This window comes from Malus sylvestris, chromosome 5 (assembly GCF_916048215.2).
Source record: "Malus sylvestris chromosome 5, drMalSylv7.2, whole genome shotgun sequence".
NCBI classification, from domain to species: domain Eukaryota; kingdom Viridiplantae; phylum Streptophyta; class Magnoliopsida; order Rosales; family Rosaceae; genus Malus; species Malus sylvestris.
This window is the reverse complement of record NC_062264.1, coordinates 45,377,744-45,403,735: the sequence shown is the minus strand read 5'-3', so window position 1 is coordinate 45,403,735 and position 25,992 is coordinate 45,377,744. Positions and strand designations below refer to the sequence as shown.

Sequence of the window (25,992 nt, the reverse complement as noted above, 5' to 3'; positions counted from 1 at the left end):
GTAAAACAACAACCAACATTGATTGATCCTTACATTCTCATTATCACAACTTACAATGATCGATCCAAACTAATCAACCAATAATTTTGGATTCAAGCTGAATATCAAATACACCCTAATTATTTGCAGCAAAGACAACCCTTAACTATACTGAACTGCTATACAACCTTAATTCCATTTCTAATATAAAACTAAGCTTAAAAAAACAAAAAAACAAAAAAAATATGAAGCTAAGCTTAATTATACATAACATTTTTTTAATTATATCCGTTCTCCCCCACATATCGAGATATATAGCCTAATAATTTACTAGCAAAATTCATCTGTGGTGGTTTAATTAATTACAAATTATACGACAAATCTAGGAAGACCTATTTTCGAACCCAGTTTTTGAACATCCTCTTGGACTTGCCGCCTATACTCCCCAAAGCTAAATTTTCTATAGACAGAAGGCTCCCTGCAACTCTGTATCACGGTGTCATATGAAGGACATAAGAAATATGCAGTTGAGAATCGTTCCACTTGTAAGTTCGTGACAACTCGATGTTGAACGCTCTTGTACACATTGTTGCTCCATGCCTAGGCAAAGGAGAAAATAATAAAACTAATAAAAAATAACACAAGTAACTTGTATTAATTATATACATAAGAAAAAGGATCTTCTTTTGTCATCTAAACTTCGTTTTTAGATAAGAGCTTTTAATAAATGCATTTATATAAGAAGTTACCAAATTTTTAATAAAAATACAAGAGTGCAATCTGAAAAAACACTTGAAGTACTGGAAGAAGTAGAAGCAGTACGTAACAGTTTTTTGGAAGAAGCAACTGTTCTATTTTTAACCCATAAACACTTTGATTTTTTTCTCCTAAAAAGACCTAAAGCACTTACGGATTATAGAAGCACTTTTTACAAAATCGCTTCTAGTAAAAGCACTTATGAACAAAAGTACTTCCTACAAAAATATTTCTAAATGTGCCCTATTTGTGTAAGCAAATATGATCCAGTATAAATGTTTGAAAAAACATAATGATGTGAACAAAAGATTGAAAATTGACCTGAAATAGATCTCCAACGTTGATGACTAGAGCCTCTGGATTAGGTTTAACTGCGATCCATTCATCGTCTTTGATCAACTGCAATCCGCCAACCTGGTCTTGATGCAATATTGTGAGGAAATCACTATCAGTGTGTGGCATCAATCCAAACACCTCAGAAGGGATGGGGCACGGTGGATAACGATTCATTCGAAGATAGCAAGTGCTGGGAAAACAATTTTCTTGGAAAAATGTTGATTTGTGACCTAATTTCTCAGCCAAAATTTCAGCCAATTTCAGTGCCAAACTTGAAATTGTTGTAGCAAATTGTTCCATTGTTGAGCTGGATACATACCAATATAATTGAAGAAATTCACTTAGTTAGTGCCATGTAGCATATATACTTTATTATGATAAATAATTGGGAAAGGACTGAGAAGGTATATATTATACGAGAGAGGGGCCATGCATGCACTACGTACAGGGGTTTCACTTCCCAGGTTAATTTGAGAGTATAAAAACTGTAGGAGTAAATAATTATAATTAGTTTAATTTGCCTTAATAAATAATTCTACAACCACAAGTAAAGGTAAGGTAGAAAACTATGACAGCAAAGCTATATATATCTGTGATTTGTCCATGACAGGGAAGCAATTCTGGCAGTCTATGATGAAGATATGTCTACGTCCTGTACTGTTCTGTGTAGAATTGATAGATCGATCTAGAACAAACGGGTACATTGCACACTGTATATGTACGTGTGTGTATATATAATGTTGCTGGAAATTTGGAAGAAGTACTGAATCACAAGATCTCTGAAACTGAGTTTGTGGTTCCTAAACCACTGCAAGTGATGCAGAAGCTGACACATAGCTACTTAGCAGTCGGCTTCATCAACTTTTCCAATTTCCATGGGATTCATGAGTACGCAAAAATCCAACGCAAGAAAACTACAGGACCATATATATGTGAGGTGAGGATGTTAAGAATATATATGTACATCAGAAAGTGTTTTTTGGTCAAATTAATGTAAATTATAAAGATAGAGCTTATGATCAAAGGGTCACTTTTCCCATTGCCAATTAGTTTTATAATTGGAACTTCAACTTCCTTCGATATATAAATTTTTTATGCAAAACTTTATCAAAACTTTGTATGCATTTGGCCAGGTTCAAATCGGAGACCTTTAGACTTGTGTGTGACACTGCTATTATATAATTTAACAATGATAACACGCAAAAATATCATAAAAAGGCAATAGTAGGATGGAGATCATGCCGTATAGAGATGTCAAAATACAGAAATGAAATTCAACGAATTGATCAAACTGAAACTACTAACTATTGCTCCGGTGATACATTCATCTTTATATTAAAAAATGTCACATGTTCAATGATTTTATCTGTTAATTCTCAAACTCAGTTGATAAAAAAATTAACTAGTGAAATCTAATAGGGTATAGTACATAATTTATTAACTGTAAGAATATCACTTGTTTATCTGATTGATGATACCTATGGTTTTAGTGGATTGTTACGGCACTATTGAGGTTCCAAAGATATACAATTAGGATTACTCTCAAATTCAATAGTACCTGAGTGTATCATTTAACCTTCGTACGGTACTGTTTATCATTAACCTCTAAGTTTGTAAATCTTTACCTGAGTGTATAATTGAGACCAGAAGCTGATGTAGCAGAAGTATCATTGAGTGGAATGTGAAAAGCTTCAGACCATGCTAACTGCCGTAGGCATGTGGCAGAAGGAGTTCCCCAACGGTAAGTTCCCGATAAAAAGTTCAAGCACTTGTCCTCTTGCCTCTTCTTATCAAAAGATTGCTTGAACACCATCTCTTGCTCATTCTTCATCTTCTGAAGAAGCTCTCCTGAAATCCCATGATTCACTACCTGAAAGAAACCCCACTCTTGCGATGCCCTAGCTATCTCCGTCATGCACTCCTCCCTCTCTTTTTCTCCTAGCTCCAGCCGCCCCAGATTGATCAGTGGCAGCTCACATTCCTCCACCATAACAAGCTGTTGTAACACCTCCTCCTTGTTGTTGTTGTTGATGTTGTTGGCTTTGTCGACGGTTTTGTCGAAAAGGGTCTTGTAGGCCTTGTAAAATGGTGGGTCCAAATCCATGCTTAGAAATTCAAAGACATATAGAGTGAGAGAGAGAGAGAGAGAGAGAGAGAGAGAGGGAGGGAGGAGAGGAAAGGAAGAATGGAGAAGAGATTAAAAAGAGCTTGATAGACTTGATAACAAATAATTACGTGGGTTTTGGAGACAATGAGAAAAGAGGTTGACTCAACACCGCGTTACTCTTGTTTTTTATGGTTCCCTTTCGTCGATCAAAACGTTATGGCGGTTTCCTTTTCCAAGTTTTGGAGTCTACACTAGTAGTTGTGTCCATGCCCTTTTGCCAGGCACTAGACATGGAAGTCATCTATTTTTTCTTTGTATTTTTTCCTAGAGTATAAATGAATAAAATTATTCCTTTCCCAAGTTTTTCTTTGATCCCTTTTGGATTACTCTCAATGCTTGTCTTACATCACACTTAAACACCTCTTGCCAAGTTTTAATTTCTTGATTAATGGAAGTGTGACGGCCGATAAGTACTATAATTTTTTGTTAAACCTCTGTTAGATTAAAACATGGTTAATATCTTTAGAAAATAATGATACTAGAGACACTAATTTTTTACGGTGTTGAATTTCTTATATATTATGTCTAAATAAGTTTTAAAATAGGTCCGAATAGAAACAAATGAAATACTAACTAAACCAGTAAGTATCTTTTAATTTCATAAAGTGATTTGCTACTTGTCCGTTAAAGGCGAGACAAAAACAGTAGACTTCTTAAAAGTTGGTGTCGCGAAACACTATTAAAAATTGAGCATGTCTTCCCTAAAGAAGAAAAACATGTTGTGCATGATGATCTAATCAATTGATTTGAGGTTGCAACTTACTTAAACAAAGAGTGGCCAAACTTGGAGCCGTCGAGTAGATTTTCCTCTGACCTAGGATTTTCAACCTTTTCACAATTTTTCCCAAACAAACAAAGAGAACAATTCCGTCAGATTGTATGAGCATTATAAATAAACTAATAAATTTGAGTAAAAACCGAATAGATAAACTTTTGCAACTAAAAGGAAGAAAAAAAAAAGACCAAAAAGAATAAGCAGATAACCTGCTTCCTAGCAGAAGAAAACAAGACACTGGTCGTACTAATCTGGTCACCACCGACTGTCCAAGCATCCATTACTTTGCAGTTAAAAATATATATAACATATAAGAAACATATCACGAACTAACGACTTCCGGTTGGTTTCAGGTTTTCCCTTTCAACCACACCTTGATGGCAGATATAGCATTTATCATTTAATATGCGTCTCATGTTATAGTTCAGATACGATCCATAATAGGCAGAGAATTGTAAAACACTTTTAAAAGAGTTGTCAGGTAATTACTCGATTCTCTATACACCTATATAAACTTCTTTTTTATCACACTGTTAATGTTAACCTAGACACTAACTAAATATTCTCATTTGAACGTGTGATCCAAATTGACCATCTAATAAGACTTTTTGAAACGTATTGCAACAAAGCATTACCCTTATAAATTACTGCATCACCTTAGCTCTACTAGTATTGGATATATAACCGTGTAATCAACGTATTATGAAGGCATAGTTGAATAATCTTTCATTTTGAGGGGATTAGAAATGAAGAAAACATCTCCCTTTTTTATTCTATCATTTTTCAAGGGATTAGAATACATTTTCTCAATGAGCTATTCATCTTCGACATTGAAAATAGTGGTTTATTCATGTTGGAAAATTAATTAAATTAGAGATTGTCAAGTGTCAACACACCTAATTTTCTCTCTTCCCAACCCTTTCTCCTCAAACCAGAAACCCTAAACTCTACAATCCTCAGTTGTCGGCCTCTTACTCCGGCTTGGGGTCAGTGGCAATCCTTCTCACCTTACGGATTATGAGCCGTTTAGGCAAGTATGTAACATTCTCTTCGTTTCAATTAATAAAGTATTATTCATAGTTTAGTATTTTGATCATCCGTTGCATACTCTTGATTTTCAACTATTCCTTCCAATTCAATCTTTGAAAATAAATTAAGTTTTGTACTCTGGCTTAAATATGATAACTAATTTAAAATTCAGTGTACCTGGGTCCCACATTCCTTGGGCCCTAGTATATATTCAAGCCATTTTGTGAGACATATCTGATGGATCAGTATCCTCTCCTGAGCAAATGGAGAGGATCATCTTGACCGGGCCCATCGGGCCGTTCAAAATTTATTCAACGGCTACAAACATGAGACTCCACTAAAAGTTATAATAATTATAGCCGTTTGATAACTTTTGAACAGTCTGATGGAACCGGTCAGGAGGATCCTCTCCATTTGCTCAGGAGAGGATCCTGATCCATATCTGATCTACACGAAAATATACATTTTATCACCAACAGAGAGGCCATGGTAGGTTAAGCAGTACATACAATAATACAAGGTGAAAGAAAACTTTAAAAAATAATAATAATAATAAATAAATAAACACTCGATATATATGAAAAATCTTAGCAATTAGTTAAGAATCTAAACATAATGTTGATGAGGAGAAATATAGGAAACCAGATCTAAGAGAGTATGAACTTTAAGGAATCCTATGTAAAAAGGCTGACAAAACAAGAGAGTAAGAACTGGAAACCAGATATACTACTTCAAATATATATCAAGATTATCATCCTCAATAAAGATGGGAGTAATTACATATAGGGCACTTTGATCTATCTAGTAGACAAGTATATCATACCTGTTCTAGAATCTTCATTGACATATCAGACCAACCTGTATGTGCTGCCTGCAGAAAAATAATATATAAAAATCAAATTATAAAACCACACAGTACTAATAAAAAATTAAAAAAAAACTTCCCATAAAACTTAGGGAGTTTGACAAATAGGCTTCTGGAAAAATTTTAACTCAAAAGTTGCATTTTTTTTTCAATGGTACATACTATTAGTAGCACTAAGTTTTACGTAGCATTAAAGCCGAATCTTAAAACTAAAAGAATTAGAATCTCTAGTGATAGTTGTTGTAATTAGACTGGGGATCACACAAGAAGATTTATTCTCACTCTCTCTTAGGCAAGTGAAATTGAATTGGAATAAATGAAATGGAGTTGACAGCAACCCTATTTATAGGCAACTAAAGGCTACCATTCAATAGGTTTAACCCTTGCTGAGTGGTTGTAACCTTTACGGGAGGTTTAACCATTTATTCAAGGCATGTATCTCTTCATATATTTATTGTATCCGGTTCACATATTAAAGCGATGCATCTCTTCATTATGAACCAATGCCTCTTTTTTTAGAGTCACATCTTGATCAAAGGTGATCTTTTCATATGAAAGCTCAATCACATAAATCGTTTATTCCTTCAAAAACTTGTAGCAAACTTCTCTTACAGCCAATGACAAAACCAATTTTAAAAGCTCAACTGTTTCGTACATAATATGCAAATTTATTTACATAGAGTCCTTAATTATTAGAAAAAGTTTAGATTGTGTCCTTAATTGCTAATATTTGTAGTTACAGTCAATACTACCACTTCCGATGATATGGTTTGACAAAGTTCAAAGATTACTGCTAAATGCAATTAGTTGCATGACAATCCACGGGGATGTTGATATCGGCTTGCTCTTCCAAATTCTAAAAGTTTATAAACGCAATTAGACAGATAGAGACTAGCTTAGTACTATTTTCAAGCATTATCCAACCTTAATGAACTAATAACATAAAAACATGTTCAAACTTGAAAGCAATAAGATAAACATAAATAAATTAAACAACATATATATATATATACAGATTGCTTGAGGGAAGGGATCCCCATTTTTTGAAAAAAATGGGGATTAGGTGTGGGGCCCACTCCACATCGAATTTCAACGATCCGAACCGTCTATTTTGTTAGTCTCAATTCATAGATCATCCTTGCAAAAATTCAATTCAATCCGAAACCGTTTGCCCATTTAATTATCAAGATCAAATTTCGTTTTTTCTTATATAACAAAGTATTCGTTCATTTCCTTGAACCCAATTAGATGTCTTAAACATTTCCGATTTAGCTAATATTTTGCAAGGATGATCTATGAATCGAGACTAACAAAATAGACGGTTCGGATCGTTGAAATTCGATGTGGAGTGGGCCCCACACCTAATCCCCATTTTTTTCAAAAAATGGGGATCCCTTCCCTTAAGCAATCTGTATATATATATTAGTGGCAGATATCAGATAAATATTCTAGGACGTCTGCACTGTTTCCTCCTTAATCTTTACGAACTATGCTTGCATGTCGCACCAACTGATAGTATTACTTATCGAGATGATCTTTACCCATTGTACACGCCCTCATTAGTTAACAATGTAGTTTTTTAATACATAATTAACAATGTCTCTAGAATATGGACTTTGTGATTCACAAGGTATATGACAATGTTTTCGGTTTAACTTTAGGACAAAGTTTCAGTTTTTCAGGATTATTAGTAGTTATAAAAAGAATACAATTAGGACACACACGAGCATATAGGGGTAAATTCGTTGTCCGATTCAAAGGAAATTAAGAATACAATAAGTCATGTTGCTTAGTACTACGGTTTGGCTATATTTCACTTCACTTGTAAGTGAGAGATTTTAAGTCCGAATCTCGTGAATTGTGAGTTCGCAACCAATTTATTATTTCCACCCCTTAGTGTAAATATATCATTTGTCTAAAAAAAAAAGAAACACAATAAGTCATATTATGAATATAATTAACCGTTTTCGAAGAACAAAAGCAGAATATACAAGTTAACTTAATTTAGTTAGAAAAAATAGTTTGTAATTAATTCTTTTATAAAACAATAAATTGATTACAATTACTACCAAAACAGATGCTAATATGTTTTCAACAAATGAAGCCATTGCATATTTGATATAGATATTCATGTCTTCTTGGATCAATTTGATTCCACAATAGAAAGGGGCATATACATATTTATAACTAAACATCAGAAGACAGACAAAATAAATTATCAATGAAACTAAACCCATTAATTTACAATTGAAATTAGTTGATTCAACCCAGACAGAGAATTCGCAGGAGATTAAAATATTCAATGCATGCATCCAGAATATATCGCAAAAATAATTTTCATACAGGAGGTCAAATATCAAAATCATGGAAAGCTGCTTACTTCTTTTCGAAAACCAAGAACCCTTGAGCTTCCAATTGCTTTTTATCACTCCAAATCATCTATGCCCTAAGTTGTCCCCCGTTTTTGGCCTCTTTAATTCGAACCAACTAGAAATTACAAAACCTTCCCAAATTCTGACTGCAGCGCATCGAATTCCTTGGTTTCCTCGAATTGGTATGCAAAACTCTCAAAGAAGAAAGAAGTGAGGGTTGAATGCTACCTTCATATATACAAATAGAGATATGGAAAAGCTTAGAATGGTGAAGTGGTAGCCATGGTGCTAAATTTTTCACTTGTATAAAGGATAAGGAGGGTTTATGCCTAGTCTAATAGAAAACCAAAGCTTAAGACAGTGCTTTACTCATTTCAAGCAAGAACTTTATAGCGTTTTTCTAATCAAACTATTTAGAAAAATAAAATAAAATAAAACAGAAATGACGTTGATTCAACATGTCTATGAAATGGTAGCCAAACTTTCACCACTACAAAATCCACTTAGACTATTCATGAAAATAATGCAATATTAGGTATACTTACACACTGTGTTATTATAATTGTTACATTTTGGAAGCATGGTAAAGATCTTCCATATATTATGATGCATGATGTGAAAGAAATATGCCCCATATATAGCGTCTCAATGAGGTGAAGAAAAAAGTATATGAAATGGGTGATTGGAGAGACTTGGACTAATGAAAACCAATAATGAACTTAAAAAGAAAAGTTGAATAATGAAAGACACGGCTGAATATGCACCAGAAACAAAATCTGTGATAAAATGGGGATCAAACAAGGCACATGATTCGTACTCAAAAAAAAAAAAAAAGAAAAAGAAAAAAGGGACATGATTAGCACTGGACGGACCTAACCGAATTAAACTGTAACCTTTGCCATGCTGTCGGCACAGACGTGGCAGAACCTAGAGTCACAGACTCAGAAGCCCGGTGTACATTCTTGCGTCGGCATTTTCTATTTGGCCATGCATGTATTGTCCCTTATTTGAAAATCATCGAAAAGGACACGGTTAGATTAGATTTCATCTCGTGCGATCAATTTTCATCAAATTTCATAATATATCGTGCGATCAGTTTTCGTTAGGTACTATTTGTGTTTAATTTTAAATAAAAAAAATCAAATGATTTCTGACCATATGATACACGATGAATGACTAAGATGTGAGGATCCCTAGAATCCCCACAATTTGGATCCGGATGTGATCCAATTCTGATTAAAATAGGGTGGTGATAGTAGTGTTATATACGTAACTATTTTTACTTCTCACACACTCCTCTTAATTTTTATTTGTCAGATTAAATGAATTAAAGAAGATCAGTAGACAAAAATTAATAAGAACGTGTGAGAGGTAAAAAAAGATATATGAATAGCACTACCCTTAAAATAACAAAGGTGGAGAGCAGGTAAGCAGATGATAAAATGATTTCCTTTCTTTTATCAACACTGTTGGATATTTCCATGTCATATTTAATGATATATTTTATGTTTGAATGCTCATGTGTAAAGAAATATATAAATCTAAGCCAACCATATCCGCTAAACACAGATCGTCAAAACAAAATTCTGACTTTTGACTTTGTTTTCGCGAGTAATATGAAGTATAAAACCCCAACCCGAATATAAACTTGAAATAAATCAGAATCATTTTAAGAAACAAGCTATAGCTAGAGTTGAGAGCTAGCTTGTCTCAACTTTGTTTGGGAGAGATCTTTAGTTGAAATCTTGTAGACAATTATTGAGTTGAGTTGTGCAAATTTAAGAGTGAAACATGAGAACAATGTAGGAGATTTTGTTGCAAATCGGCTTGGTACCGGCTCACATGCCCGATTCAAGTTTATCTTGTTTACTTTGGACAACTCAAACCCAACTCTAGTTCATAAATTACTTGATGATCTGAGTAATTCTTCAATAAACACGAGAAAATTTTGAGGTGCGTTAGGGTTAGTTAGCATTGCAACCTGCTCCCAAGGCACCTACCCACCTTGCATGCAATCCTACTTCTGAATTTAAATCTTCTACGCTCATTTTGTGTGTTACTTATGTGACCTTTGTGACTCTATTATTGATTTAACACGTGTTAATAAACGTAACCCTCCTTAAATTTGTTGTCATAAATTTATCACAGATCAATCAATGATAGAAGTTACAAAGAGAACTCATACACAAAATAAGTACAAAAAATTTGATCTCCTTACTTCTATAAGCACGTAACTGAACGTCGGATATTGTTACGTAACAAAATTTAATATACAAATTAGATAAACATTTATATTCTTATCCTCTATTTGGTTAAATGCTTTTGTTTGTACTTTTATTTTAGGATTAAACTCTGTTTACTACCCTCATGTTTCATGGTTTTCAATATTTAGTACATCAAGTTTTTTTCATCCCAGAGTCATACCTAAAGTGTTAATTTTGGAACAGTCTCATACATCCGTTAGTCAAACGGTTAGTTCTCCCGTTAAGTGATGATGTGGCGCCCAATTTTGGGACAGTCTCATACATCAGTTAGTCAAACTGTTAGTTCTCCCGTTAAGTGATGATGTGGCGCCTATGTGGACAATGACTGGGTGCCACAAGTCATTAAAAAGTATTTAAATAAATAATTATAAAATAAATAAAAAAACCATCCCTTCTCCCCCCCCCGCCCCCAACCCAGAAGAAGAAGAAAAAAAAACCGAATCTGCAACCCAGAAGAAGAAGGAGGAAGAAGAAGAAGAAGAAGAAAAAATAAAAATAAAAATAAAACAGAAAAAACGAATCTGCAACCCAAAAGAAGAAGAAGAAGAAGGAAAAAAAAAATAGCAGCCCAAACCCAGTTCGTCGCCCCCCCCCCCCCGGCCGCTACCCACCTGCCTTTCCCCCCCCCCCCCGGCCCACTTTCTGAATCTGCAACCCAGAATAAGAAGAAGAAGAAAAAAACAGCAGCCCAAACCCAGTTCGTCCCCCCCTGACCCACCTACCTTCCCCCACCGCCCCGTGACCGCAAACGCGAACCCAGATCATGAACTGGGTTTTTTTTTCCTTCTTCTTCTTCTTCTTCTTCTTCTTCTTCTTTTGGGTTGGGGGCGCGGGGGAAGAAATGATGGTTTTTTTTTTAATTAATTATTTTAATGACACATGATGTCCAATCATTGTCCACATGGCGCCACGTCATCATTTAACGGGAGAACTAACAGTTTGACTAACGGATGTATGAGACTGTCCCAAAATTAATACTTTAGGTATGACTCTGGGATGAAAAAAACTTAATATACTAAATGTTGAAAACCACGAACATGAGGGTAGTAAACAAAGTTTAACCTTTTATTATATTTCCTCTTATGTACACTGCACCTTCCAAAAAAAAGGCATGTCATGCCCTTTCCAAAAAAAAAAAAAAAAAAAAAAAAAAAAACTAACGAAAAGTCCAAAAAAAACTTATCTTTTAACGAAAAGCCATTTTTAAAGGTATAGTAAATAGTGTCAATTAAAGATAAAAATATGATTTTTCGTTAAAAGTGAGCAGTACCAGGAGTGTTTTGTTAAAACTCATAAAAAAAAAGGCTTTAAATTCCATCTGCTTCATGAGTCATGCCCAGCGCGGTATTTTGATAAGAGAAATGCTAAGAAGACTGTTAAAGTATGATTTTTTATATAATTTATGTCACCTTACAGTTTAACGTTAACTTTTTTTGTCAACATTATAAAACATTATGCAAAAAACATAAACTAACAGATAATCTGTGAATAGTTATACTTTTGGAAGAGTTTTCTTGGCATTGCTCATTGAATAAATGTGGAGGCAGTGGCGCAGTAATTTCTACAGTGAGTCGAGGAATGATAATATATAGTTATATACATTGGGAATGAAACATCATTTACTTCTCGTGTTTGTTTATATAAATGGAAAATTTACATTAATTTATTTGCTTTTTGTGTGAGAAGTCATATTTTCTCAAATTCAAAAAGTCATATGAACTATCATTTACTTGCAAAAGAGGTTAAATTCTTTGTGTACTAAGTAAATGACATGGTTAATAGGTTCATCATATTAATAAATAGATACATAAATTATAATATAAATAGTTTGATAAGATTACGATAATATCCAGAAATTATTTCGTACATACAAAATGCCAAACATGTTCTTATATTTTCATTAGCAGATTTGGCAAAGTGGGAAAAAATTGACTAGTTTCGTACTTTCAACCTCCTAATGAGTCTTTCACTTATAATTGAATATAAGTATCACTAAATTGTAGTATATACACTTCGACCAAAGGAAGAAAGAATAGAAATGGAATGGGTTTAGCATGTCATGTCTTGTCCTTGGTAGAAGCTTTTTATATTAAGATTCGTTAAGTACAATCTTTATGTCTTCGTTATATATGAGGCCCAATGCGTGCTGGTCTTTTCAATTTTGCACTTGATGTTAAGATGTCGGCTCATGGTAATGAAGGTCAAGGATTGTCTACCTTCCATTTTCGATGTCTTTTTCGTGCTCTTCTATTTTATGTGGTCACGGTTAAGTCATATCAACATTTTATATTATTTTTCTATAGATATAATAAGACAAAAATAAATAATAATATAAAATGTTGACATGACTTAATCGTGACCAATGAATTAAATATCGATATTATCGGCGAAATATCGTTTTTTTTACCCGGCGATATTTTTTTTAGTAAAAATAAAATATCTTTAAAATATCGCTAATATCGCGATATTACCGATATTAGCGATATTATCGCGATATTCGTCGTCGTCGCTGCCGCCGGGAGGTGAGAAAGGGATCCAGAAACCAGATCGAAGAAGATGGATCCAGAAACCAGATCGAAGAAGAAGGATCCAGAAACCAGATCGAAGAAGAAGGATCCAGATCGAGGGAGAGACGAAGACGGAGAGACCGAGGGAGAGACGGAGACGAAGAGACCGAGGCAGAGATGGAGACGGAGAGACCGAGGGAGAGACGGAGACGGAGAGACCGAGGGAGAGACGGAGACGGAGAGACCGAGGCAGAGACGGAGACGGAGAGACCGAGGCAGAGACAGAGACGTAGAGACGGAGATGGCGATGAGGTCGTGTCGCCGTTGATGTGGTGTGGAAGTGAGGGTGTGGGTTGTTCACGGGGAGAAGGAGAGAGTGCAGAGAGTGCAGAGAGTGCAGAGAGGGCGAAGAGGGAGAATGAGGGTTGTTCACGGGGAGAAGGAGAGAGCGCAGAGAGTGCAGAGAGCGATGAGGAGGTGTCGCCGTTGAAGTGGTGTGGAAGTGAGGGTGTGGCGTGTGGGTTGGTTCACGGGGAGAAGGAGAGAGTGCAGAGAGTGCAGAGAGAGAGCACGGTAAAGATGAGAGAGTGAGGGAAAAGAGAGATCTGAGAAAAAAGAGAGACGGGGACACAAAAGCAAGGTGGGCCCCCTGGGCACACCTATTAAGATCTAAAAATAATTTTAAAAGCAAGATAAACTCAAACTTAGTGAAAATACAATTTAAATTGAGGATGGGTGTAACAATCTACCCCTCTTAAAAGAATTTCGTCTCCGAAATTTAAAATCACTTACTAAACTGAAATACTAGAAAATAGGAAGAAGAATATATGTATAAAGAGAAATCAAGTCCAAATAATTACATCATATTAAAATTTGATTAATTTTTTTTCAGTTACATATATTCTATATGATAAATTTCTATTTTAAATCAAGTCCAAATAATTACATCATATTAAAATTTGATTATTTTTTTTTCAGTTACATATATTCTATATGATAAATTTCTATTTTAAATCAAGTCCAAATAATTACATCATACTAAAATTTGATTAATTTCTTTTCAAGTATCTACTTTTGAACTACTCACCACGTTCACTCTATGTGATACTAAGTCACTCATGTATCTTACCATACAATGTATAAAGTGTAAAATATTGTACTAATACATTATATATAAATGATTATGGTGTGTTTAAACTTATTTCATTAATTACTACATATTTTCTACACTTACAATGTTTGCCAGTTCGCTATATAATCAACTTAAATCAATTAAATCCATCATGCAATGCATTTCCTTCCAATTTTTTGTGATAAACTAATAGATAATTGACTAAATAAACATCCTGCAAAGTTTCAATAAAAATTTCCAAGTTTTTCTTACAATTTCCGTGGTTTCCATGTAATTTTTATCGATATCGATATTATCCCGATATTTCCATCGATATTTCCGTGTTTTCGGACTACCGATATTTCCGATATTACCGATATTTTCTTCCTTGATCGTGACCACACAAACAGGAGGGCACGGGGAGGGCACCGAGGGCAGACAATCCTTGTCCAATACAACTAGTAAAAACGTCTGCGCTTCGCTGTGAGTTTTGAAACTTTAACCACAATTTAACACATCTATTTCTAAATAATTAAAAAAACAATCAAAGTAGATGAATCCACATGGTAAAATAAATCTTTAAATTTGCATCTATATTCTATTGAATTTACATTAATTAAGAGCCTATGTACAACAAAAAAGTGGATTTCTACATACCTGCTATATACAATTTACGGAGTTTTTCATACAAATTTGTGAGTGATGGTTGTTTAATTGGTATCTAAGGTGTGCAATAGTAGTTGGTGGTGCTGTGGTTAAAATAAGAGACTCAAAAGTTAAAATTAAGTACGGTTGCTTGTAGCATAAGTAGAAAAGGAGGTGGTGCAACAGATTCTGAGTGGTAAAGTTACTTTTATCAAAGCTCAACTCAAAATTTACTATAGGAATCAACAATAACATTATGCATATTTGAGATAAAGTTGAACCTGATTTAAAGAATTGTCTGAAGCACATGTCACCAACACTGACCTGAATGCTGCATTTGAACTGCTGATTTATTAAATGGCAAGAATGTTGCATTGGAACCGTTGATTCCCATCACAAAGAACTTAGGATTCTACATTGTCACCACCACTGATCTAAGAATATGCTCAAAAGGTTATAAAAACAAAAAAACCAAAATATCATCCTAATACAATACATAAATCAAGGCCCAAATCTATCTGCAATTAATTGAAAATGGTCTAATAATATGGGAATCATGTTTGAAGTAAGATTAGCACTTCGCCCACCACTCTTTAAATACCAAAATATCAATTTGATGCTATTCCAACTTCGTCATCCACCATTCTAAAGCTTCCTATTTGTTATTCGATTCTACCTTCAATTTTTTTAACTGCTGCTCGAGCGATCAATCTACAGTCAATTTTTAACTACTGCTCAAGAAGACCTTGATGGATTGCTTTGCATGAAGGAAACTTTAGATCCAGACAAAAATAAAATAGGTAGACTATTCGATTGAATCAAAATCGAATTCTAATCCAAACTCAAATGACAAAATAACCAGAATACCAAACTGACTCTTCCGCTGCCCTAATAACCACAATACCAAAGCATACAAATTCAATAAGCCCAAAAGTTACTGAAATCAAACCCATTATAACTCCAATATAATACAGAATACCAATTCGATGACCCCCAACAGTTATTCAAATTCAATAACCCAGAATACCACTACTCCAATCCTTCAAGAACCCATATTTCTTTCAATCCTTGGGTATCCAGAAAAATCACCAGAAGATAAATTTCTTTTGTAAGGAAAATTTTAAAATGTAAAGTATGATAAATTGCTTACCTCCCGTAAAGAGGGTTATGGAAAACGCGCGGATGGAATGTTGGTGCGTCGCGGCTCACGTGTGTACTGTGGAGCGAGTCGCAGATTTGCGTGAACTTGTTGTGGCGGTGGTCCGGGAGAACTGGACGAGAAGCAATTTACAAAGTTGGTGGTGGTTTTGTTATTAAAGAATCTCGTTGAAGAGGAAGAAGGCTGTCGAAAATTGGGCAGTGGAGCAGGAAGGGAGAGGTGGAGGAGATTGGGATGAGTATTCGGCCGATGGTGTGAAAAAAAGTTGCGGCTGTCGAATTCCAGAAACCACGAGAAAAGGAGGAACGACAGCTCATGCACAAAGACACGTGTTAACGTGGGACAATTTCGTAATTTTACTGTGCACATGAGAAAAACAAAGAACAATTTGAACAAAAAACGGGGGTAATTCCATCATTACACTGTTCTTATGTACAGTGTTTTTTGCCGTTGTCCTTTCGTCTATCAAAATGTTATGGCGGTTTCCTTTTCCAAGTTTTGGAGTCTACACTAGTAGTTCGTCAACCTTTTTCACAATTTTTCCTAAACAAACAAAGAGAACAATTCCTTCAGATTATATGAGCATTATAAATAAACTAATAAATTTGAGCAAAAACCGAATAGAACAACTTTTGCAACTAAAAGGAAAAAAAAGACCAAAAAGAATGAGCAGATAACCTGCTTCCTAGCAGAAGAAAACAGGACACTGTTCATACTAATCTGGCCACCACCGACTGTCCAAGCATCCATTACTTTGCTTTGCAGTTAAAAATATATATAACATATCACGAACTAACGACTTCCGGTTGGTTTTAGGTTTTTCCTTTCAACCGCACCTTGATAGCAGATATAGCATTTATCATTTAATATGCGTCTCATGTTATAGTTTAAATACGACCCATAATATGCAGAGAATTGTAAAACACTTATAGAAGAGTTGTCAGGTAATTACTCGATTCTCTATACACCTATATAAACTTCTTCTTTTTTTTTTTTTTTTTTTGAGGAAATAAACTTCTTTTTTATCACACTGTTAATGTTAACCTAGACCACTAACTAAATATTCTCATTTGAATGTGTGATCCAAATTGACCATCTAATAAGACTTTTTGAAACATATTGCAACAAAGCATTACCCTTATAAATTACTGCGTCATTTTAGCTGTACTAGTATTGGATATATAACCGTGTAATTAAAGGTATTATGAAGGCATAGTTGAATAATCCTTCATTTTGAGGGGATTAGACATGAAGAAAATGTCTCCCTTTTTATTCTATCATTTTTCAGGGGATTAGACTACATTTTTTTAAGGAGAAATTAGATTATCATCCTTATTTTTTATACTCTATTGATTAAAAGGAAAACTAATGAAAAAAGCTTGAAAATTTTGAGTTTTAACGATAAGGACAAAATAAAGGGTAAAGTGAATAGTAACATGTTTGACTTTTTAATGTAAAAATGTGGTTTTTCATTAAAGTGAACAGTACCGTGGGCTTTTCGTTAAAACTCCCTTGATTAAAACATTATTCCTTTTCAAATTTTGATCAAGGTCCTTCAATTTTAATAAATGCCATTAATTATTCAAAAACAAAATATTTACATGTCAAAATAATTAAGTTTTATTTTTAAATATTTTTATTTAGTGTTAGAAACGTTACATTTGATATATTATATTTATGGCTAAACTTTTTATCATATATTTCTATTCCTAGTTTGTATCCATTTTTAATTTGCAATCATTTTTTAAATTGTACCAATTTTCTTTTAAATTTTAATTTGTACCCATATATTGATTTCTTTTTGTCCCTTATTTTTTTAAACTTTTATTTGTACTCATAAATTTTTTAACCTTTTATTTGTACCCATAATTTATTTATAATGTACCCATTTTTTTTTTTTTTTTACAAATGTACCACTTTGTTATATGTAAAATGTATCCCTATTTTTTTGTCCTATTTTTTTTGTAAGTACCATTTTTAATGTAAAATCTATTTATTTTTTAATCTAAAATGTACCATTGTTTTTTTTAATATAAAATGTACCCATTGTTTTCTATATAAAATGTACCCACGTTTTTTATGTAAATGTACCAATTTTTTATATATAAAATGTAGCCAAATTTTATTATATAAATGTTCTCATTTTATAAAATAAAATAAAAAACAAAAAATCCCATTTTTTTTATAATCTAGAATGCACCCATAAGCAATTATTATTTATTTTATCAAAATCCATAAGCAATTTTGAATAATGAAATTGGTAGTGTAAATGAAAGCGAAAAAAAAGAAGAAAAAAGGTTGAATCTTTATTGGTATTATTGCATCTCTTTTATTATTATGTCATTTATATAGCAAGAGAGGGACTTCAATAAAAAATCTAAAATGCATAAGGTTTAAGTCTATAACAGTTAGAGACCAGGGACCACAACTAAACTATCCCTTTTCTTAATGAGCTATTCATCTTCTACATTGAAAATAGTGGTTTTCATGTTGGAAAATTAATTAAATTAGAGATTGTCAACACATCCAAATTTCTCTCTCCCCAACCCTTTCTCCTCAAACCAAAAACCCTAAACTCTGCAATCCTTAGTCGCCGGTCCCTTACTCCGGCTTGGGGTTGGTGGCAGTCCTTCTTGTCTTACGGATTATGAGCAGTTTCGGCGAGTTTGTAACATTCTCTTCGTTTCAATTAATAAGGTATTATTCGTAATTTAGTATTTTGTTCGTCCGTTGCGTACTCTTGATTTTCAACTATTCCTTCCATTTCAATCTTTGAAAATAAATTAAGTTTTGCACACTGGCTTAAATTTGATAAATAATTTAAAATTCAGTTACCTAGCTCCCACATTCCTTGGGCCCTAGTATATATTCAAGCCACTTTGTGAGACATATCTGATCTGCACGAAAATATACATTTTATCTCCAACAGAGAGGCCATGGTATGTTAAGCAATACATACAATAATACAAGGTGAAAGAAAACTTAAAAAAAAAAACACTCGGTATATATGAAGAATCTTAGCAATTAGTTAAGAATCTAAACATTAGCTAACAAATTCGAAGAAAGCCTTATTTCAGTAACGGAAGAAGAAAGGTATCGTAATAATGCAAAAGCTTTAGGGGACATATCCCATCTCCACTGGTGATTAGTAATAGCCGTTAGGACTAAAAATAAGTCCTAAGAATCTAAACATAATGTTGATGAGGAGAAATATAGGAAACCAGATCTAAGAGAGTATGAATTTTAAGGAATCCTATGTAAAAAGGCTGACAAAACAAGAGAGTAAGAACTGGAAGCCAGATTTATTACTTCAGATATATATATATATATATATATATATATATATATATATATATATATATATATATATAGCATCAAGATTATCATCCTCAATAAAGATGGGAGTAATTACATATGGGGCACTTTGATCTATCTAGTAGACAAGTATATCGTACCTGTTCTAGAATCTTCATTGACATATCAGACCAACCTGTATGTGCTGCCTGCAGAAAAATAATATATAAAAATCAAATTATAAAACCACACAGTACTAATAAAAAATAAAAATAAACTTCCCATAAAACTTAGGGAGTTTGACAAATAGGCTTCTGGGAAAATTTTAACTCAAAAGTTGCATATTTTTTTTCAATGGTACATACTATTAGTAGCACTAAGTTTTACGTAGCGTTAAAGCCAAATCTTAAAACTAAAAGAATTAGAATCTCTAGTGATAGTTGTTGTTAGACTGGGGATCACACAAGAAGATTTATTCTCACTCTCTCTTAGGCAAGTGAAATTGAATTGGAATAAAGGAAATGGAGTTGACAGCAACCCTATTTACAGACAACTAAAGGCTACCATTCAATAGGTTTAACCCTTGCTGAATGGTTGTAACCTTTACGAGAGGTGTAACCATTTATTCAAGGCATGTATCTCTTCGTATATTTATTGTATCCGGTTCACATATTGAAGCGAAGTATCTCTTCATTATGAACCAATACCTCTTTTTTTGGAGTCACGCATCTTGATCATAGGTGAATCTTTCCATGTGAAAGCTCAATCACATAAATCGTTTATTCCTTCAAAAATTTGTTGCAAACGTCTCTTACAGCCAATGACAAAATCAATTTTAAAAGCTCAACTGTTTCGTACGTAATATGCAAATTTATTTACATAAAGTCCTTAATTATTAGAAAAAAGTTTAGATTGTGTCCTTAATTGCTAATATTTGTAGTTACAGTCAATACTACCACTTCCGATGATATGGTTTGACAAAGTTCAAAGATTACTGCTATGCATGACAATCCACGGAGATGTTGATATCGGCTTGCTCTTCCAAATTCTAATAGTTTATAAACGCAATTAGACAGATAGAGACTAGCTTAGTACTATTTTCAAGCATTACCCAACCTTAATGAACTAATAACATAATTACATGTTCAAACTTGAAAGCAATAAGATAAACATAAATAAATTAAACAACATATATAAACATTAGTGGCAGATATCAGATAAATATTCTAGGACGTCGGCACTGTTTCCTCCTTGATCTTTACGAACCATGCTTGCATGTCGCACCAACTGATAGTATTACTTGTCGAGATGATCTTTACCCAGTGGACCAAATAACACCCATTGTACACGCCCTCATTAGTTAAATCTTTTAATACATAATTAACAATGTCTTTAGAATATGGACTTTGTGATTCACATCAAGGTATGACAAAGTTTTCGGTTTAACTTTAGGACAAAGTTTCAGTTTTTAAGGATTATTAGTAGTTATGAAAAGAATACAATTAGGACACACACGCGCATATAGGGGTAAATTCGTTGTCCAATTCAAAGGAAACTAAGAATACAATAAGTCATGCTGCTTAGTACTGCAATTTAGTTGTATTTCACTTCACTTGTAAGTGAGAGGTCTTAAGTTCGAATCTCGTGAATGGCGAGTTCGCAACCAATTTATTCTTTTCACTCCCCTTAATGTAAATATATCGTTTGTCTAAAAAAAAAGGAACACAATAAGTCATATTATGAATATAATTAACCGTTTTCGAAGAACAAAAGCAGAATACAAGTTAATTTAGTTAGAAAAAAATAGTTTATAATTAATTCTTTTATAAAACAATAAATTGATTACAATTACAACCCAAACAGATGCTAATATGTTTTCAACAAATGGAGCCATTGCATATTTGATATAGATATTCATGTCTTCTTGGATCAATTTGATTCCACAATAGAAGGGGGCATATACATATTTATAATTAGACATCAGAAGACAGACAAAATAAATTATTAATGAAACTAAACCATTAATTTAGAATTAAAATTAGTTGATTCAACCCAGACAGAGAATTCGCAGGAGATTAAAAATTCAATGCATCTAGAATATATCGCAAAAATAATTTTCATACAGGAGGTCAAATATCAAAATCATGGAAAGCTGCTTACTTCTTTTCGAAAACCAAGAACCCTTGAGCTTCCAATTGCTTTTTATCACTCCAAATCATCTATGCCCTAAGTTGTCTCACGTTTTTGGCCTCTATAATTCGAACCAACTAGAAATTACAAAACCTTCCCAAATTCTGACTGCAGCGCATCGAATTCCTTGGTTTCCTCCAATTGGTATGTAAAACTCTCAAAGAAGAAAGAAGTGAGGGTTGAATGCTACCCTCATATATACAAATAGAGATATGGAAAAGCTTAGAATGGTGAAGTGGTAGCCATGGTGCTAAATTCTTCACTTGTATAAAGGATAAAGTGGGTTTATGTCTAGTCTAATAGAAAACCAAAGCTTGAGATGATGCTTTAATCATTTCAAGCAATAACTTTATAGCGTCATTCAATCAACCACTCTACATGATTGATGCATTTGTTGTTAATTTTTTTATCAAACTATTAAAAAAAAAAAATGACTTTGATTCAATCTATATATGAAATGGTAGTCAAAGTTTCACCACTACAAAATCCACTTGGATTATTCATGAAAATAATGCAATATTAGGTGTACTTACACACTCTGTTATTATACATGGTACATTTTGGAAGCATGGTAAAGATCTTCCATTTATTGTGATGCATGATGTGAAAGAAATATGCCATATATAGCGTCTCAATGAGGTGAAAAAAAAAGTACATGAAAGGGACGTGATTGGAGAGACTTTGACGAATGAAAACCAATAATGAACTTAAAAGCAAAGTTGAATAATGAGAGGGACAAGGATTGTCTGCCCTTCACTTCTGATGTCTTTTTATTTGTGTGGTTACGGTTACACCACGTCAATATTTTATATTATTATTTATTTTTGTCTTATTATATCTATAAAAAAATAATATAAAATGTTAATGTGGCTTAACTGTGATCACACAAAACAGGAGGTCAGAGAGGATAGCGAAAGTGGAGGGCAGACAATCATTGTCTAATCCTAATGAGAGACACGGCTGAATATGCACCAGAGAGAGGGACGAATGAAAACCAATAATGAACTTTAAAGAAAAGTTGAATAATGAGAGACACGGCACCAGAAATCTCTCTCTCTCTCTCTCTCTCAACAACACACGAGCGACACGCAGAAACAAAATCTGTGATAAAATGGGGATCAAACAAGGCACATGACTTGTATTCAAAAAATAAAAAAACAAAGAAAAAGAAAAAGGCACATGATTAGCACTGGAAGGACCTAACCGAATTCAACTGTAACCTCTGCAGTGCTGTCGGCAAAGACGTGGGAGAACCTAGAGTCACAGACTCAGAAGCCCGGTTTACATATTTGCGTCGGCATTTTCTATTTGGCCATGCATGTACTGTGATTTATTTGAAAATGGATCGAAAAGGACACGATCAGACTAGGTCAACCATTATTAATTCCAGAAGCAAGTCTCTGCGTATCACCAATGTGAGAGGTAAAAATTAACAAAAATGTGTGAGAAGTAAAAAGATATATATGAATAACATTACTTTTAAAATAACAAAGGTGGAGAGTAGGTAAGTAGATGATAAAATGATTTCCTTTCTTTTATCAACATTGTTGGATATTTCCATGTCATATTTAATGATAAATTTTATGTTTGAATGCTCCTGTGTAAAGAAATATATAAATCTAAGCCAACCATATCCGCTAAACACAAATCGTCAAAACAAAATTTTGGCTTTTGACTTCATTTTAGCGAGTAATATGAAGTATAAAACCCCAACCCGAATATAAACTTGAAATAAATCAGAATCATTTCAAGAAACAAGCTATAGCTAGAGTTGAGAGCTAGCTTGTCTCAACTCTGTTTGGGAGAGATCTTTAGTTGAAATCTTGTAGACAATTATTGAGTTGAGTTGTGCAAATTTAGGAGTGAAACATGAGAACAACGTAGGAGATTTTGTTGCAAATCGGCTTGGTGCCGGTTCACATGCCCGATTCAAGTTTATCTTGTTTGATTTGGACAACTCAAACCTAACTCTAGTTCATAAATTACTTGATGCTCTGAGTAATTCTTGAATAAACACGATAAAATTTTGAGGTGCGTTAGGGTTAGTTAGCATTGCAACCTGCTCCAAAGGCACCTACCCACCTTGCATGCAATCCTACTTCTGAATTTAAATCTTTTACACTCATTTTGTGTGTTACTTATGTGACCTTTGTGACTCTATTATTGATTTAACACGTGTTAATAAACGTAACTCTCCTTAAATTTGTTGTCATAAATTTATCACACGTTAATCAATGATAGAAGTTACAACGAGAACTCATACACAAAATAAGTACAGAAAATTTGATCTCCTTACTTCTATAAGCACGTAACTGAACGTCGAATATTGTTACGTAACAAAATTTAATATATAAATTAGATAAACATTTATATTCTTAGCCTCTATTTGGTTGAATGCTTTTGTTTGTACTTTTATTCTATTTCCATTTTTGTACACTGCCCCTTCCATAAAAAAGGGGCTTTAAATTCCATCTGCTTCATGAGTCATGCCCGGCGCGGTATGAAGACTCTTAAAGTATGATTTTTTTTATATATGATTTCTATCACCTCATGGTTTAACATCAATTCTCTTGCTAATATTATAAAATATTATGTCTAAAACATAAACTGACAGATAATATGTGGAGAGTTCTCATTAGCATTGCTCTTTGAATAAAGGATTAATTTCAGTTTATTACCATGAAGTTTCTTAGTTTTCAACATTTGGTACATGAAGTTTTTTTCATCTCATAGTGGTACCTAAAATCATAATTTTGGGACACTTTAATACCTCCATTAAGGTTGCTGTTAAATCAGCCTTTAATTGATGACATGGTGTCTATGTAGACAATGACTAGGTACCACTTGTCAATATGAGCCCACATGAATATTAAAAAAATTAAAAATTTATAAAAAAAAATTTGGTCGTCTTCTACCTCCCCCGACCTTTCCTTCCTCTCTTATCCCTCCATTCTCTCCTCTGCACCAACCCACCAAACCCTCATTTCCTCTCATGTTCGACTCGTCATACGTCCACCATTCCCCTCCATCTTCGACTCCACCCATCCACTCACCCAACCCTCCCCTTTTCTTCAACAGCCTTCATGAGCTCGAACCTCTGACCCCCGTCTACCTGATTTGACAACGGTGGAGAGCCACGGGGTGCTAACCAAAACTACAACCCCTTTGCCGCCGATCTTCTAGATCCTAGAGCTCATTTGATTGCAACTGGTTCCGGTGTCGCCTTCAATTCGAACCATGACGTCAGTGCTTCGTCAACAATCTCTTCGACTGCCGCAGCTCGGAGTAGCAACCCAAGACAGGCTACGACATCGACCGGATCTGGTATGAAGGTTGGTGGGTTCGTGCAAAGGAGAGAAGAGAGGAAGAAAAAGGGAAGGAGCGAGGGATGGACAGAAAGGGGAGGTAGAAGACAACCAAATTTTTAACTTTTAATTTTTGAAGTTTTTTTTTCAATTTTTTTAATTTTTAATTTTTAATTTTTAAATATTTATGTGGACCCATGTTGACACATGGTGCTTCATCTTTGTTCACATGAACATCACGTCATCAGTTAACAGCTGATTTAATAGCAACCTTAGCGGAGGTATGAAATTGTCCCAAAATTATGACTTTAGGTACCACCCTTAGATGAAAAAAACTTCATGTATCAAATATTGAAAACCAAGAAACTTCATAGTAGTAAACTAAGATTAACCATTCAATAAATGTGAAGGCAGTGGCGCAGCAATGAGTCGACGAATGACAATATATACATTGGGAATGAAACATCATTTACTTTCTCGTGTTTGTTTATATAAATGGAAAGTTACATTAATGTATTTGCTTTTTGTGTGAGATGTCATATTTTCTCAAATTCAAAAAGTCATATGAATTATCATTTATTTGCAAAAGAGGTTAAATTCTTTGTGTACTAAGTAAATGACATGGTTAATAGATTCAGAGCATCATATTAATAAAGAGAATTTTAACAAAAAAATCTCGGTACTGTTTACTTTAACAAAAAATCAATTTTTACATTAAAAAGTCAATCCTATTACTATTCATTTTACCCTTTATTTTGTCTTTATCATTAAAACTCAAAATTTTCAAATCATTTTCATTAGTTTTCCTATTAATAAATAGATACATAAATTATAATATAAATATTTTGATAAGATTACGATAATATCCAGACATTATTTCGTTCGTACATACAAAATGCCAAACAAGTTCTTATATACTCATCACAGAGTTGGCAAAGTGGAAAAAATATTGCCTGGTTTCGTACTTTCACCCCCCTGATGAGTCTTTTTCGTACTTTCATTCCCCTAATGAGTCATTTTCGTAAGAAATGAAGGACAAAGATTGTCTGCCCTCCTAGTTATGGTGCCTTTCCATGCTCTCATATTTTGTGCGGTCACGGTTAAGCCACGTCAATATTTTATATTTTTATTGTTTTTTATCTTATTATCTCATTAAAAAATTAATATAAAATATTGACGTGGCTTAACCGTGACAGCACAAAATAAAAGGGCATGAAGGGGCACCACAACTAGGAGGG

At 33.6% G+C, this 25,992-nt stretch overlaps 1 protein-coding gene across 17 annotated transcripts; it reads right to left on the bottom strand.

Moving 5' to 3' along the window:
• Position 1: 1 nt before the first annotated feature.
• LOC126624068 (gibberellin 2-beta-dioxygenase 8-like) lies at positions 2 to 21,742 on the bottom strand. 17 transcript variants are annotated; one of them, XM_050293064.1, is made up of 9 exons: positions 21,420 to 21,633; positions 19,421 to 19,468; positions 15,957 to 16,508; positions 15,131 to 15,218; positions 5,866 to 5,913; positions 4,002 to 4,066; positions 2,697 to 3,176; positions 1,057 to 1,378; positions 2 to 579 (listed from the first exon to the last, which is right to left on the bottom strand). In XM_050293064.1, exons 4-9 carry the CDS (start codon positions 15,179 to 15,181, stop codon positions 349 to 351), a joined length of 1,197 nt encoding a protein of 398 aa, XP_050149021.1. In that variant the 5' UTR covers positions 15,182 to 15,218; positions 15,957 to 16,508; positions 19,421 to 19,468; positions 21,420 to 21,633; the 3' UTR covers positions 2 to 348. The 17 variants fall into 17 exon arrangements, with proteins under 17 accessions (XP_050149021.1, XP_050149023.1, XP_050149027.1 ...); XM_050293066.1 differs by lacking the exons at positions 19,421 to 19,468; positions 21,420 to 21,633 and adding exons at positions 4,223 to 4,296; positions 8,288 to 8,507 and having other exon boundaries at positions 15,088 to 15,218; positions 15,957 to 16,497; XM_050293070.1 differs by lacking the exons at positions 15,131 to 15,218; positions 15,957 to 16,508; positions 19,421 to 19,468; positions 21,420 to 21,633 and adding exons at positions 4,223 to 4,296; positions 8,288 to 8,507; positions 21,640 to 21,742.
• Positions 21,743 to 25,992: the final 4,250 nt, after the last annotated feature.

What these genes read in the sequence shown, in the direction of transcription:
- LOC126624068 (XM_050293064.1), bottom strand. Translation starts at nt 15,181, where the DNA reads ATGCAACATTCTTGCCATTTAATAAATCAGCAGTTCAAATGCAGCATT. An exon ending in AGTTCAAATGCAGCATTCAG is followed by an intron (nt 5,914 to 15,130) that starts GTCAGTGTTGGT and finishes ATTTTTCTGCAG; the next exon opens with GCAGCACATACAGGTTGGTC. An exon ending in CAATGAAGATTCTAGAACAG is followed by an intron (nt 4,067 to 5,865) that starts GTATGATATACT and finishes AATTGTGAAAAG; the next exon opens with GTTGAAAATCCTAGGTCAGA.